This window comes from Eulemur rufifrons, chromosome 8, assembly GCF_041146395.1.
Source record: "Eulemur rufifrons isolate Redbay chromosome 8, OSU_ERuf_1, whole genome shotgun sequence".
Classification (NCBI taxonomy): Eukaryota; Metazoa; Chordata; class Mammalia; order Primates; family Lemuridae; genus Eulemur; species Eulemur rufifrons.
This window is the reverse complement of record NC_090990.1, coordinates 49,626,133-49,642,564: the sequence shown is the minus strand read 5'-3', so window position 1 is coordinate 49,642,564 and position 16,432 is coordinate 49,626,133. Positions and strand designations below refer to the sequence as shown.

At 43.3% G+C, this 16,432-nt stretch overlaps 1 protein-coding gene across 1 annotated transcript in view; it reads right to left on the bottom strand.

Annotated features, from left to right (window-relative positions):
* DNAJC6 (DnaJ heat shock protein family (Hsp40) member C6) overlaps nt 1–2,881 on the bottom strand; it is a 137,489-nt gene extending 134,608 nt beyond the window's left edge. Inside the window, exon 1 of the mRNA XM_069478038.1 lies at nt 2,698–2,881. Coding sequence (XP_069334139.1) covers nt 2,698–2,719 — 22 coding nt within the window. The 5' untranslated portion in view covers nt 2,720–2,881. The remainder of the gene's footprint in view (nt 1–2,697) is intronic.
* Between the last annotated feature and the right edge of the window lie 13,551 nt (nt 2,882–16,432).

The window sequence follows — 16,432 nt, the reverse complement described above, 5'->3', positions numbered from 1 at the left end:
GGGGACCTCAGAAATATAATAATTCATAATCTGTCTGGGGTCTTAGACCCCTTTGAAAATCTGAGGAAAGCTATTCTCTATATATAAATACATGTATGTACATATATATTTATGGATGTATATATTTACAGATGTTTATATATGCATATATATACATATAAAACTTCTGGTTTTCACAGACTCCTTGAAAACCAAATTAATAAGCTATGATTTGTTTCAGTGTTCCTCAAACTTGTTTGACTAAAACTCATAGCAAAAAATAGATTTGATGTCAGAATGCAGCCTCTACCTACATACATAAACATAAATATCTAAAACAGAAGTTTTAGGAAATAGTTACCTTTGCCATGAGCAATGGTTTCTGACATTTTCTATTCTATTTCATCTATCTAAAATGTTGCTTAAGACTCACTGACTTGTTTTCTCACCACCCACAATCTGAAAAACAGTAATCTAGTCTAAAATCTCTCCATTTTGTAGATAAAGAAACTAAGACCCAAAGAAATAAAGGGTCTTGTCCTAGGTCATTAATGAGTTAATGACTGAACAAGCCTGGACATACCTATCCTGACTCCGAACCCAAGGCTCTTTCCAATATAAGGTGAAACAAAAATTCTAAATACCAAGTCCCCTCAAGAAAAGGCTGAGGATGTGAAGTTTTAATACATGCTGAAACACTGAGAATGCAGGAGTGTTTCAATTGCAAACAATGGTGAATATTAACTTCAACCTGAGCCTCCAATTCAGGTAGCTTTAAATTTTTCTAAACCATGTCCATGGCCTAGTATGACTTGGCAAATAGGCAAATTTCTTCCTTCTAGAAACCCTTTCCCCAGGCACTGAAAACAACATAGGAAAAGCCAACATTCTTAGAGTTGATTTTAAATACTTCGATCACACACACACAGATACTATTTGTCCATGAGAGTCTGGCTTAGAAACAGGAGTGAATAGGTCCTCTTTCCACCTACCAGATGTATGCATGCATGGCTATTTTCTTCCCCACTAAGGCTGCTTAATTAAAATTTAAACATCAAAACCACACAGATCAATACGTGGATGTGAATGATCCAAAGCCTATGATGTGTTAATGCTACCAAACCAGCTACCCGGCCCTCTTTAAAGACTCAATTATGGCAAGTAAGATTGCTTAAGAGCCTTCATGACAGTTGAGTAGATTAAAATACCATTCTCCCCACAGGCATCGGGTTGTGTGCAGGGTCTTTTTTTTTTTTTTTTTACTTTTCCTTTTCTAAACGTGGAATATGTGTGTGTGTGTATATGTGCATATATATATCTCGATATATATATACCTCGTTGCCCATCACCAGGTAGGAATCCTGTAACAAACCAGAGTGGCAGACTCCTAGGGACTGGAGAAGGCCAAGCCAGGCGGCCCTGCGGGCAGGAAGGCTTGGGGCCTGTATTGTTGCACTGATCACCCAAACAACTTAATTCCGGCGCCAGAAGGGTCGCTGGGCGCGCAGGCGGGAAGGGGCAGCGTGTAAACCGCCCGCGGCGCTTCGTGCCAGCCTTCACCAGCTCACCCAAGCCCCCAGCCCAAGGGCAGAGCGCTAGGGCCTCCTTAAAGAGAGCGCACCAGGAGGAGAGGATGGGCTGCAGACCGCTGCTCAGTGGCTCCTAGGCGAGAACACTGAAAGCCGGTGGAAAGAAAGGGGGGGCCGGCGGACCCTAAAATTAGCGCTCCGGAAGCAGCGGCAGGGCACCGAGGCGCGGAGATGGCGTCCTCAGTCCCGGCGGCAGCCCGGCGCTTTCCCCGGGGCGCGCGGCCCCTCTGCTCCTTCCCCGGCCCAGGAGCGCAACCAACGCAGTAGGGAGGAAGGGCTGCCCCGGAAACAGCATCGGGGAACACGTGCAGCCTCCGGAGACCTAGGGGTCTCTCGCTCCTCCCCCAACTGCGGCAGAAAATTTAAGGAGCCTCACAATTTAAAACCCCCAAATCCTCCAGAATCCTTGTTGTTGAACTTAAAATTTGGTTGGCTCATTTTCAGTGAGCCCTTTCCTTTCCTGAGTTTTCATTTAAATCCGTTTCTTTCCTCCCCCCATCCCTCCAACAGAATTAGAGTGGGGGGGGGACCGGAGGGGGACGCGGATGAGGTACGTAGCGGGTGGAGGCAGACCGAGTGGGGGCAGTTTGCATCCGAATGTCTTTCTGCAAGATAAACAGTTCTGAAGGTCAGGGACGGCTCCCCGTAGAGCCCTCCTAAAAAGATTAATGTTCATTAAGGGATTCTCCGCAAACATTTGTCTTGAGAACCCAAACTGTTTTAAGTCCCAAGTATTTCAGATATTCCAATTCTAATAATAAATTGAAAACCTACACATTCATTATTAACTATTGTGAACATCCCCCCCCAAATAAAATTATCAAAATTCTGCTAGATATTATAAGGAAATCTGTGAAATGGAATTACGTGATACTCAGCCAAGACTAAATGAAGAATGCAAGAATATAGTTATATTTAGTACCACGAAAATGGAAAATTGAATGACACAATATTTGGAAACTAGAAGCTAGTCATTTTAAAAAGTCATCATATTTATTATATAACTAGAATTTTAAAGTTATATATGCACAGTAATGTTAAATCAGCCATCAATAATAACTAAACATGTCTGTGGAATGACAGCTCATCCCTAGGTCTTTAAGCCCCCCCTCTGCAGTCGACCCCATACCTTTATTTTCAGAATCTTTCATTCTCTGCTTCCTCCCTCTGCTGCAAATGAGCAGGAAAGTCCGGGTGATTCTGCAACCCTGACTTTTGATTTGTCATTCACAGTCAGCGGTCTCGGGGGCGAAGTCCCTTAACAGACGAGCACCCGAGCTATGATAATTGCAAGCAAGTCGGTGTGCCGGGTTATAATTTTGCTTATGCTAGAGAGGAAAGGATGGGGATGAAGGCAGACGTAAACACAAATTCCAAAACATGGCATGGAACCGGATCTGGAGCCTAGGCTCGCCTTTCCTTCCCTCAGGATGGGGAACCAACTGTTTAGTGCCTCCTTGTCCCTGGAGAGATCTGGCTCAAATGGAAAGGGGAATGTCTGTGCCACGTGCCAGGCTTATTTTTAAATGGTAACCTCAACTTTGGAGGGAGATTAAGAGCCCTGTATTTTGTTTCCTCCTACATATTCATTCATTCATTCAACAAACATTTCTTTTACCTCTCTCTGGGCCAGACTCTCTGCTAAGCATTTGGGATACAAGGATGTACTGGACCAGCCCTCAGTCCTCAAGCTGCTTACAGGCTGTTAGAATACAGAGGCATATACTGCAATACAATGACCTGTGTCTGTTGCACAGACACAAGGTATGGAACCCATTCCACCCAGGCCTAAGTTGATACTCCAGGAGACTTTAGTGATTGCTTGTAAGCCATTGAGTGTCTGAGCCAGGAATCCAGGAATAAGTGTAAGGAAGCCAAACCATGAGACCCCTCTGTTCAAGGGCAAAGAATATTCAAGCAAATCTTTCCATCATTCAATTCAAGCTTACTTTGAATCATTACACAGCTCGGATTCATGCATCCATTCCTTCAGTCACTCATTCAACAAACGGTTATTTGTGCCAGGCACTGTTCCACCTGTCAGGGTTTCAGGTCCCTGCTCTGGTGGCTGTTACTTTCGGGTAGGAGGATTCAGATAGGCCATATATAAACAAATATAAACATATAATAAATGGCAATAAATGCTGTGAAGAAAAATGACACATATTAGTAATGAGGAATAGGGGTGCCGTTTTAGATAGGGTGGCCAAGAGAGGTGACATTTAGCTTATTTTATGGAAAATAGGCAAGAGTCATCACAGTCTCCTTCAAATATCTTCACTCAGGAATTGTTTTTTAAGTTCCACACCCTCACAATTTCATCTGCTTCATGTGCACTCACTGTGGGTGGTGTTGATTCCCCATTATACAGATTGGTAAACTGATATCCAGAAAGATTAACTGACCCAATCCAGGACCTAACTAAGTTGGGAGAAGAGCAACAAAAAGAAATACATGTACCTATTACTCTCATCCTCAGAAATTACTGGGTTAAAGGCAATGTTGACATTAAAAAAAAACTGCTGGACTAGGAGTGAAGAGGGTAGAAGACCTATATCTGCCATTTATTAACTGAGTAATATAGGGCAGATGACTTAACCTCTCTGGCATTAGTTTCATCATCTGTAAAGTGGTGATAATCATAGCTGCCCTGTATATGTACTAGGCTGTTCCGAAGATCAAAAAGGAGAACAGATACAATGCTTTGTAAACTAAACACTATATAAATGTTAGGTGTAATTACCAACTGCTTGGGCACATGTAAGAGGACTAATTGCCAATGTTCACCTATTCATTACTGAAGCCCAAAAGTCAAACACAGCTATACAGCAAAAGCTTCATGGCCACTAGGGGTCCTTGATTTGGTTTCTGGCTGCCACAATTTGAAGATTCCCTGAAAGTTTTGAGCAATTTTAAGTATTTTTTTCTGGTTCCCATCTTTCCTTGGCAGTGGATAATACTTTTCTGCTCCTCTTTGACAACTTAAGACCAATAAGTAAAATCTATCTTCATTACAACTCCTTACTGGCTACCAAATGAATCCCTGGCCCATAAGCTACAGCAAAGAAAGAGGCATCTTTATCTCCAAGGACCAAGTCCAGGATAGCCAAAGTGTGCCCAGTAGGAGCACTTTTGGGGGCTGAGAGGGTGAGGGAGTAGGTGATGAGAAGCCACCATTCAGTGCCATTCAGGCACTCTTTCATTCAATAATATTCATTGTGCCAGGTACTGTTCTGAACACTGGGAATGACAGTACGGAACAAAACATTCTCTGTCCTCAGGAGCTTGTGACCTCCGGTCGAGAGGTTTCCACAGGGTATGCCGATTTACAGAATTGGACAAAGGAATGCCAAGGCCTGGGTTTGAATACTAGGGCAAGGGTTCTAAAGCAGAAGAGGATGGGTTCAAACATGGGTCTGCCATTTACTGTCCCTTAGATTAAGCTAGGACAAGTTCTTGCACCTCTCTAAGTCTCTATTTCCTGATCTGTAAGAGGAAGGCAATAATGGTACCGACCTCCTACAACTGGGTGAGGCTCAAACGAGTTAAAACCAGTAAAGTGCATGGCACAAAGCCTGACACATAAAGTAAGGGCTCCATAAATGCTGTAAGATTAATATTATTATTTTGTGACTGGTCAAGCTTACCTCTCTGAGCCTCAGTGTCTTCATAAAATATGGGAAATAATAACTAGTCTGTAGGCTTATTGTGAGGAGTTACATATGAGGAAGAATATAGAGCCCATGGCATAAAAGAGTACCTAACCAGCTTCACTCCAGGCCCTTTTTAATCAAGCAGCCTGGCCCTGACAAGGAAGACTCACGCTGGGAGTAGGAAGGAAGTGGGAGGAGGGAAGGAAGGCTGCCGTTGATACTTCAAAAGAAGTAATTATTTTTTCAAAAGTATAGTCATTTCTAAGGATATGTGCATTTTACCTAACATTGTATTTTTAAAAGTTTCAAGCATGCAAAAAAATTGAAAGAATTATACAGTGAGCCCCATATCCACGTACAGTTTGGTATAATATATTTGCTTTATCACATGTGTCCATTTCTCTATCCATCCTTAATTGATCTTCTAAAAAAAAAATCAACTTGAAAGAGGTTTGAAGCCCTCATCAAATAAAAAGAGCCTTTACTTTCCCTCCTGACACAGTATTTACAGAAGGCTTAGGCCTCCTGATTCTGTGGCCATTCCAAGCACAGCCAGGTGAACTCTCAGAAGTCTTGCTTTGACCCACAGTAAACCTCAGGGCCACACACAGTTAAGGGACAAGGATGGAGCCAAACCTCAGAGCTTTCTCCAAGGCCATGTCTCTGGCAGACCTCGAGCTTCAAATAAACTGGCACAAATGACCACTGTAAACAGCTGTTAATGGACGTGCTGCTCTGTCTCAATAACTGGGTTTAGGGAAAGCTTCGGGCAGGCTCCACATGCCACTAAGTGCCTTGACAACTCTGCACATCCTTGTCTTCTTAGATGCCACTTCTGAGTCACTAAACCGGTGAGTCATGCTCAGCAAGCAAGGCCATCTTGAGAGCAGAACCAAAGAGAATTTTCAAGAACAGTGAGTGAGACTCTGAATTGAAAGAGAATAAGGCTGTTTATTGTCCTAGCCAAACAAAAATGAAAAGAAAAAAAGCACTGCTGTAATATTGTGGGTTAAACTTCCCCAGCTGCAAATTTTACTCTGAAGAAAAACTGAGCAAGGGGCGGGGGGGAAGCTTTTACATTCTCTTAGAACTTTTGAGGCATTTTATTTCCTGATTAGTAGATAAGTAAGCAGAGACTCAAAACATACGTCCCAATCAGGCAGACCTAATGATCTTTCAGTGACTTGTCTAAAGCCTTTTCCAGCTCAGTCATTCATTCCCAAAACATGCTGGCAGGGGGTGAAGGGAGAGTGGCTGAATTCACCTACACCACCACACTCTGTTTTTCTCCATCCAGCCAAGCCTTTGTTTGGTTTGCTCAGAGCACACAAATGGCCATAAAAGAGGTGAGATAGAAAAAGAAAAATTACTTACTGGGAAAGAGAGGGGATGGAGGTTTATGATTAGGGCTAACCACAGAAGAGGGCAGGATGACTTTATAAGAAAAGCTAAGTAAACTCCCATGAAGCCAAGCTACCAGCCAAAGGGAAGGAAATTAATATATGGAGTACCCATTATGTGCCAGGCAATTTTCTTATCATCACCATCACGTATTTATTGAGAACTTTTTATTTGCAAAGCACTGTCTTTAATGCAAGGACTCTCACAGCCGACCGCCTGGATTTGCATCCCTGTGTAACTTTGGAAACCTCTCTTACTTAACTTCTCTCTGCTTCAGGTTTTCTCATATAGAAAATGGAGGCTGTAAAACAGGGTTACTGTAACAATAAAATAAAATCATGCACTGTTTAGGACAGTGGCTGGCACACAGTATGCAGTAAGCAATGCACACATGTTAACTTTTGCCATTCCTGTTTTGTTGGATGTGAAAAATGAGGGAGAGAAAGGCAACATGACTTGCCAAAGGACACAGAGTTAAAACGTAGAAAGTCAGGATACTTCATGTCATTTATTTCTCACAACAACCCTGTGAGGGAAATCATATAATCCGATTATCCTCCTTTTATTGGTGAGAGCTTGGACGCCCAAGAGGGGTCTAGTTAACTATGTCATGAGTTGGCAAATATAAGAGTTGATATTTAAACCCACATTTGCTGGCTATAAAGCCCTTGCTTATCCCACTAGGGTCAGTGGTTCTCAACCTCACAGCATGCATTAGAATTACTACAGGGCTAGTTAAAACACAGATTTCCAGGCCACACCCCCAGAGTTTCTGATTTGGTAGCTCTGAAGTGGGGGCTGAGAATTTGCATTTCTAACAAGTTCCCCCAGTGATATTGATGCTGCTGGTCTGGAGAAGTGCTTGCAAAACCATGGCTCAACAATCATGTACCTGTATGCAGAACAGGTGGTAGGAAGTAAGGGGTAGGGGCCTAAAGATCATAGGTCAATGAGGCTTTCTCACTCTACAAATTGTTGGTTACTTCCCAGAGCCTAGCTTATATAACTTGTAGTTACATAGCCCTTTCATTTTCATGATCTCCTTTGTTCTTTCTAATATTCTTAGGAATAGGTTAGGTAGAGATCATTACCTCCATTCAATATGATTTGTTTTTAGGGACTCAGGGCTAGAAAATGTCAGTGAGGGACTAAACCACTGATCACATGACAAATGTCCTGGAAAGTCCTATCTGCTGATGGAGACTGACTCTTGTTCCAACCATTGTCTTCCCAGGGAATACTACAGCTCAGGAAACGGTTCCTTGCCCTACCAGGGTTTGGGGGAGGTAATTTCTGGTAGGACGAACTCAGGGCCAGTTATCTACCATAATTTCAAGGGCTAGAGAAGTCTACTGCTTACAAAATGCTTCCATCATTTGCTTGCTCCCTTTTCTGTAAACTAAAAACTTTGACATTTGACTAAAATATGGTTCTCTGAAAAGGATGGAAGCATTTGGAGGGTTAATTTCCACTTGGCACAGCTTGTTCATATTCCCATTTAGACCTACTATCTTGATTATGTATATTTTTGAAAGTTGTTTACACATCTAAATCAATAAATAATTAGTATCCAGAATATTTAAAGAACTCCTACAAATGGATAAGAAAAAGACAAACCACCAAATTTAAAAATGGGAAAAGACATCAATAGGCATTTCACAGAGGTTCACACAAGAATGCCCAATATTCATGGGAAAGGATACTCAGCTTCATTATTCATCAAGGAAATTCAATATAACACAACCATGGAGTACCATTTCACACCCATCAAATTAGCAAGGATTAAAAGGTCTGGCTGGGCATGGATCACACCTGTAATCCCAGCCAGTGCACTCCAGCCTGGGTGACAGAACAAGACCTTGTCTCAAAAAAATAAATAAATAAGTGTGACAGTATTCAGTAAAGAATCAGGGATCTATCTCATACTCTCACACTGCTGGTTGGAAGTGAATTAGCACAAATGTTTGGAGGTCAACTTGGCAATATCTTTTAAAATTAAAAAAGCATATAGCCTTTGACACAGTAATTCTCCTTTTAGGTATTTATCCTATAGCTACAGTGACAAGTGTTCAGAGAGTAAATTTCAGACTTGTTCTTTTTGGAGATATACATGAATGGAAGGATTCATTCATTCTAGACATATTTATTGAATGTCTGCTATGTTCAAGACAGTGTTAGGATGAAAAGATGCCAGGAGTCCCTAAAAGCTATGTTTCTTCTTCCCTACAGCTTCCTGGTGAAAAAAAAAAAGTGAGAGAAAGAAGGTGCAGAAGACCTTCTGGTTGGCCCAGAAGGGTTAGCTGTTCCAAAGGAGCCTCCAGCTGTGGCTGTTTCTTATAGCTCATTGAACTTTCCAGCCCCATGACTAACCATATTTGAAGTGTGATCAGATGGTTGAAAATCTACACTAATATTAATAAAAATAACAACCAGCCTTTGTGAACCTCTATGTACCGGGACCTCATTTAATCATCACAGTCACATGATGACATAGGAATTATCACCCTCATTTTTCAGATAATATATAACTCAGTTTTAGAAAGATTAAGCACCCTAGCCAAGATCACACAGCTTATTAGTGTGCCATTTATTAGTAGCAGCTTCAAATCATAGCCTGACATTAAAGTATATGATTCTAGATGCCCAAAGTGATGTTGACATCATCATGAGAAGTTCAGGCTAACTTTAAAAAGCAAATTACAATTGGGATACAGATATGTTTTATTGCATAATATTTATAAATTTTACTTCTCCCCTCCATGAGTATAGCTATTGGGACATGTTCGTGTGTGTGCGTGCAGGGAGATGAAGCAGAAGGCATGCTGTATGGGCAGCCAGGCCTGAGTCTGCCACTCAGCAGTACATGACCTTCTGCAAGTCACTCCATGTCTATTCCTCATGGATAAAATGGGGGAAATAAATTACTTCATAGGATATTATAATGGCTTTATCCCCAGGAGATATGGGGGAAGGGAAAAAGAAGTAGTAATATAGTGAGCAGCAAGATCCCACCTAAGAAAAGAGAGGTGTGGGATGGCTATGAGCCCAGGGCAGCTGTGGGTGAACACTAGGACAGGAACAGAGAAGCAGAGATGGTTGTGTATGCACTACAGATCTGGTTTTCAAAATTATAAAACTAGAACACTTATTTTCTAACCCAAGTTATTAAAGTGGCACTATCCATTCATTTCTCCTTTATAAACATTCACACAACACCTGGAATAACACTATGCACATAATCATCACTCAAGGAATACTTGTTGCAATCATCAACTTCTTCAAGTTAATCAAAGGGGGTGGTCAGCCTTCAGCCCTACTATGTTTCAGCAACAGTTCTTGATTAACAGTAAGGAAGTAATTTTATTGGTGCCTTAACTAAAAAAAGTAGGAACACATACTTTGAAAGCCAGCAAGACAACAGTGACAAGCTGTAGTCTCCCTAACTACCACCAATAGAAAAGCTTGTTTCTGATCCAATAAATAAATATTTGAATAGTAATTATTGCTGGTCTTTGTCAAATTTATTTTCATAATTCCTACTATCTGCCAACACTTTATAACTATGAATTCATTTAATTCATTAATGCACTTAATCCTCACAAAAACCGGGGGCAGCGGGGGGAGGCAGTATCAATGACAGGAAGGACCCTGGTGCAATCTGGCCCTGCCCTGCATCAGGTCGGCCATTTTAGAAATCAAGGCATGTCAGCCTCTCAGAGAGGAAGGATCCTCAGAAGATACAAACAGACAGATAGGACAAGACAGAGGAGACACACACACACACACACACACACGCATTATCTACAAAGTACTCAGCCCTGCACTTAGCCTGGCCATGAGAAGGTAGAATCTCTAACACCAGATGAACAGTGACAAATGCCCTACAGGTGATGAAACACTAAAGGAGAGGTTACAGGTGGCAGGAACCTCAGGAAAGGCCTCAGCGAGGAGCCAGCATTTGTGCTAGTCTTGGCAGACGGGTAGGAACGGCCAGGCTGAGAGATAAAGACATGGCCATTGCAGATAGAGACAAACCATGAGCCAGCAGATCATGTCATCTCCCTGCTTAGAACACTTTAGTGGCTACCCAGCTCACTTAGAATAAAATCTGAACTCTTCCTCATGGCCTGTGCAGACCCTGATCCCGGCCCTGCAACCCTCACTGTCCCCCTTGTTCAGCTCCTGGCACGCTGGGAACCTTGCCACTTGTTATCCCTCTGGCAGGAAAGCGCTCCTCCCGGCTACATGCTAGAGTAACTCCTAGAGCGCTGACTCGCAATGCCTCGGGGAGGCCCGTCCACCTGCCATACTGTAAGCCGGGGCTCCCTGCCTTTTTTCCTCTCCCAGCAGACATATTCCTTCCAAGCACACACAGCAGTTTGCACTGAGGATTATGTTTTGTGTGTGCAGTGTCTGTCTTCCTCTCTAGACGTAGTGCCATGAGCAGGGGCCTTGCCTGTCTTCTTCTCCTCAGGCCCTGGCAGACAGAGGGGCTCCATAAATATTGTAGAATGAATGAATGGAGTGAGTCAGTGATTGAATAGATGTGAGTCAAGGCCCTGGTGAGGACAAGACAGAATGTGTTTGGAAAATAGTTTATTGTGGCCAGAACTCAGGAGATCAGCGCATACAGGTTAGAAAGGAGATGGGTCCAGATGGGAAGGTCCTTAAAGAGAGCTTTGGGTTCGGATTAATTCCTTCAAGGGGTACTGCATTGCAGGCGCCGGTCTGGGTGCCGGGGGGCAGGGGGATGTAAACCTGAGTAAGACTGTCGCCGTGCCACCCTGGATGCCCTCTGGCTAGAGCCAAACGGACACACAGGGACTGGGGTAAAGGGGAACCGGGCTGGGACCGGCCGCTGCGCCCCGCCGAGCGGCCCCGGAGGAGCTCCGGGACTGGTCTTGCCCCGCGGCCGAGGGTCGGGGTAGGGGGTCCCCCAGGCTGCGCCGGGCATCCGGGCCGCACCGCCCGCCTGCGGGTCCCGGACCGAGAACACCGCGGGAGAGGCCGCCCACGGCTGCCGAGCCACCGCGACGCCCCCGCAGCGGGAGGCCGGCGCCGGCCGCGGGGTAACAGGTCCCGGCCGGCCGCGCCCACACTCACCCTGCGCCGCCTTGCGAGCCACGCGCGTCCTCCACAGCCGCCGGGTCGCCTTCCAGGGCCGCAGCGAAGAAAACAGCCTCCGGCTCTGCTTGCCTCCTTTCTCAGTCCCACTCATCTGTGCGCCGCGGCCCGAGGGTCACCGCTCGCTGCCGCCGCCGCCGCGCGTCTGCCAGGTGCCCGCCGCCGCCGGGGTAGACGCGGCCACCGGGGGAGGAGCTTGTGGCCGGGGAAACCGCGGCTGGCGCGGAGCCCGGGAGCGGCCGGGCCGGGCTGGGCCGGGCCGGGCTGGGGGCCGCGGGGCGCCGCGCGGACCCGGGAGGCGCTTAGCGCCCGGCGCCTCGCAGGTGAGCGCGGGACTCACGCCCCTTCCCTCGGAGGAGCCGGCCGAGAGTCCGGGTACAGTGAGGCATCGTTAACTAACACAGTAATCCCATGGGACGTGCACTCATTTTCATCTCCGTATGACAAATGATAAAATCCAGGCTCCGAGAGGTTAAACGCCTTCTCAGAGATCACACAGTGCTAAATGATAAGGATTCCTCTACCCTCCTACGGCCTCGGAGTGAATCAACATTATGTTAGAAATTTCTTTTAAAATGCTGGCAGATATTCCTGTTTTCCCCATACAACAGGTTATGACTCACTCATGATTTTTCGAGAACTTAGTCTATGTCCAGCCACTTTTACATACAAGTCATTAAAGCTCATGGCAACCCTGCGGTGTGGGAGGCATCTTCCCACTTCCCAGATGAGGAAACTGAAATGGCAGAACTGGGGCTCCCTCCACCCCACCCCCACAACCACCGCTTGTCTCTGCCGGGATTTTGCTTGTAAGTGGGAGAAACTAAGAGGAAGATCAAAATCAAGACCCATTAACACTGCGGGGCTGCTGTAATAATAGCTAATATTTATAGAGTGCTTTTTATATGCCAGTTTTACATACTAGATCTTATTTAACCCTCCCAATAATACTCATGGGAGAGAAACAATTAATATACCAGCTTAACAGACGGGGAAACAGCATCAGAGAGGCAGATTACATACCTAAAACTTCAATACAGGTTATATGTTTGGGCAAATTATGAAATTGCCATTTTTGTAGGCCTAAACAATTGAATGTCAGACAAGAGCTTCACCAGGTGACCAAAATTAAAATCACCAACTGAGACAGATGAAAACTGAATGCTTCCAGACGGGATATGCTGAGAAAGACACATCACCCATGGAGTATTCTGAACAAAAATGCACAACCTGAATCCAATCATGAGGAAACATCAGGTAAACCCAAAATGAGGGATATACTATTAAAAGGGGTAGGGGAGTGCTGTTTTCTTCAAAGGTGTCAATGTCATTAAGGAAAAAGAAAGGCCGTGGAGATGTTCTAGATTAAAGGAGGCTAAAGAAATATTGCAACTAAATGCAATACCCTACCCTAGACTGGACCCAGTTTTGGAGATTTTTTTAAAAAAGACTCTCAAGCTGGGAATCCAAGACAGGAGGTTCACTTGAGGTCAGGATTTGGAGACCAGCCTAAGCAAGAGCAAGGCCATCTCTACTAAAAATAGAAAAAATTAGCTGGGCATGGTGGCACAGTCCTGTAGTCCCAGCTACTCAGGAGGCTCAGGCAGGAGGATCACTCGAGCCCAGGAGTTTGAGCTTGCAGTGAGTTACGATGACTCCACTACACTCTACCTGTGTTGACAAAGAGAGACTGTCTCAAAAAAAAAAAAAAAAAGAGACTCTCAAGGACATTACTGGATTAATTTTCCAAAAAAAATTATATATGGGTGGTAGATAAGAGTATCAATAATAAATTTGATGACATTGGTAACTATACTGTGGTTATTTAAGAAATATGAGACATTTAGGAATAAAGGACCATGATGCATTTAACTTACTTTCAAGTGATTGAGAAAAAAAAAGTTGTGTGTATACATACAAAATAAAGTGAGAGGAATCACTGTACCCAATATTAAGGCCTACTATAAAGCTACATGTATCAAAACATTGTAGTATTGGCAGAAGGATAGACACATAGGTCAATGGAACAGAATAAAGAACCCAGAAATAGATCCACATAAATATATCCAACTGATTTTTGACAAAGGTTTAAAGCAATTCGATGGAGAAAAGACAGCTTTTTCAACAAATGATGCTAGAGCCATTGGACATCCATAGAACAAAAAAAAAAGAAAAAACTTTGACCTAAACCTCATACCTTCTATAAATATCAAGTCAAGGCCGGGCGCGGTGGCTCACGCCTGTAATCCTAGCACTCTGGGAGGCCGAGGTGGGCGGATCGTTTGAGCTCAGGAGTTCGAGACCAGCCTGAGCAAGAGCGAGACCCCATCTCTACTAAAAATAGAAAGAAATTATATGGACAGCTAAAAATATATATAGAAAAAATTAGCCGGGCATGGTGGTGCATGCCTGTAGTCCCAGCTACTCGGGAGGCTGAGACAGGAGGATCACTTGAGCTCAGGAGTTTGAGGTTGCTGTGAGCTAGGCTGACGCCACGGCACTCACTCTAGCCTGGGCAACAGAGTGAGACTCTGTCTCAAAAAAAAAAAAAAAAAAAAAAAATATATCAAGTCAAAATGGATTGCAGACTTAAATGTAAAATGTAAAACTATGAAACTTTTGTAATAATATAGGAATTACAGGAAAATTTTCTAGAATCTGAACTATACAAAGAGTTCTTAGGCTTGTTACCAAAAGCACAATCCATAAGAGAAAAAAATTGATAAATTGGGCCTTATCAAAATTATTTTTTCTCTGTGAAAGACCCTCTTAAGAAGATGAAAAGACAAGCAAGCTACAGACTGGGCAAAATACTTGCAAACCACATATCCAACAAAGGGGTAGGATTTAGAATATGTAAAGAATTCTCAAAACTCAACATTAAAAAATAACAATCCAATTTTAAAATGTGTGAAAGATATGAACAGGTATTTCACTGAAGAGGATATACATATGGCAAATAAGCATATGAAAAGAAATTCAGCATCATTAGCCATTAGGAAAATACAAACGAAAACCACAATGAGATATCACTGTATACCTAACAGAATGATTAAAATGAAAAATAGTGTTAATAACATCACCAAACACTAGTGAGAATGCAGAGGGAGAAACTGGATCACTCATACATTATTGGTTGGAATGTAAAATGGTATAGCCACCCTGGAAAAGAGTTTAACAGTTTCTTATAAAACTTAAACACACACCTACCATACAATCCAGCAATTGCACGCTTGGGTACTTATCCTAGAAAAACGAAAGCATATTCACACAAAAACCTGTACATGAATGTTCACAACAGCTTTATTTTGTAATAACCAAAAAATGGAAACAACCCAGATGTCATTTAATGGGTCTATGGTTAAACAAGCTGTGGTACATCCATACTGTGAAATACAACTGAGCAATAAAAAGTAGCAAACTATTGACACATGCAACAATCTAAATGAATCTCCAAGGAATTATGATGCAGGAAAAAAGCCAATCCCAAAAGATTACATACTGTACGTTTCCATTTATATAACATTCTTGAAATGGCAAAGTTATAGAAATAAAGGATAGATAGTGGTTGCCAGGGAGGAAAACGATGGTCTATATAAGGACAACAGGAATTTCCCTGAGGTGATGGAACTGTTCTGTATCTTGACTGTATCGATGTCAACATACTAGTTGTGATAATCAACTGCAGTTTTGCACAGTGTTACCATTAGGGGACAATGGGTAAAAGGGTACATGGGATCTCTCTGTACTATTTCTTATACCTGCATATCAACCTACAATTATCTTAAAATGAAATGTTTTAATTTTTTTTAAAGTCACATATTTGCAATTCTGTATGGTTCAATCCAATATCTAAAATGTGTTTGAGCCACGATTCCACCTAGGCTCATTACTTCATAGCTACATTCAACTTCCCCATGACCCTTGGCTCACTCAAGGAGGCCAAGGATCATCTGCTAGGTCTCAGGGAAGAAGTATGGAGGACTGGGAGAGGTCACAGGTGCATGGAAGCCCAGGCTTGTCAGGGAGGGCAAGATTACTCTCCGAGTTTAGCATAAGACCCTGGGTGGTTTAGGTAAGTAACACTCTAAAAGAAATTTGGGGCAGCCCTATTTTATTATTTCCCTAATTCAGAAGAATAGGAAGATACAAATATAAAATGAAGAAGGGAAGTGGGAGAGACTGGGAAGAAGGTGGAAATTGAGAGATGCCCTCACCTCTGTCAGCAATAAACTGAGTTTTCTTCTACACTAGCCTTCCCCATGGCCTCCAGACTGAAGAAATAAGCCCCTAGAAGACATGTTCTAATTAGCAAAGCTACTCAGGAATAGTGCCCACATTCGACCAACTAATACCCTAGACAAGGGTTGCCCTCTGCTCCTGGAACTTCTTACTCTGGTCTTAGGATTAGAATACCTGGTATCTAGTCCTGGTTACCCAAACCATCTGTGAAAGATTGGTTATGTCCCTTCCCCTCCTGCCTTACTATTTAACCACCACCACCACCACCACCACCACCACACTTCTGTTAATGGAAGGGCTTTAACCAGATGACCTAGAATTTCCCTTCCAGAGTCTCCCACCATCCCTCCTCTATGTCCTGACTCTCACTAACAGGTTGTGAAATACAGTTAAGTGTTAATAGCCCCAGTGGGCCTGGTTTAGAGACTCACCTTTTCTTCCATT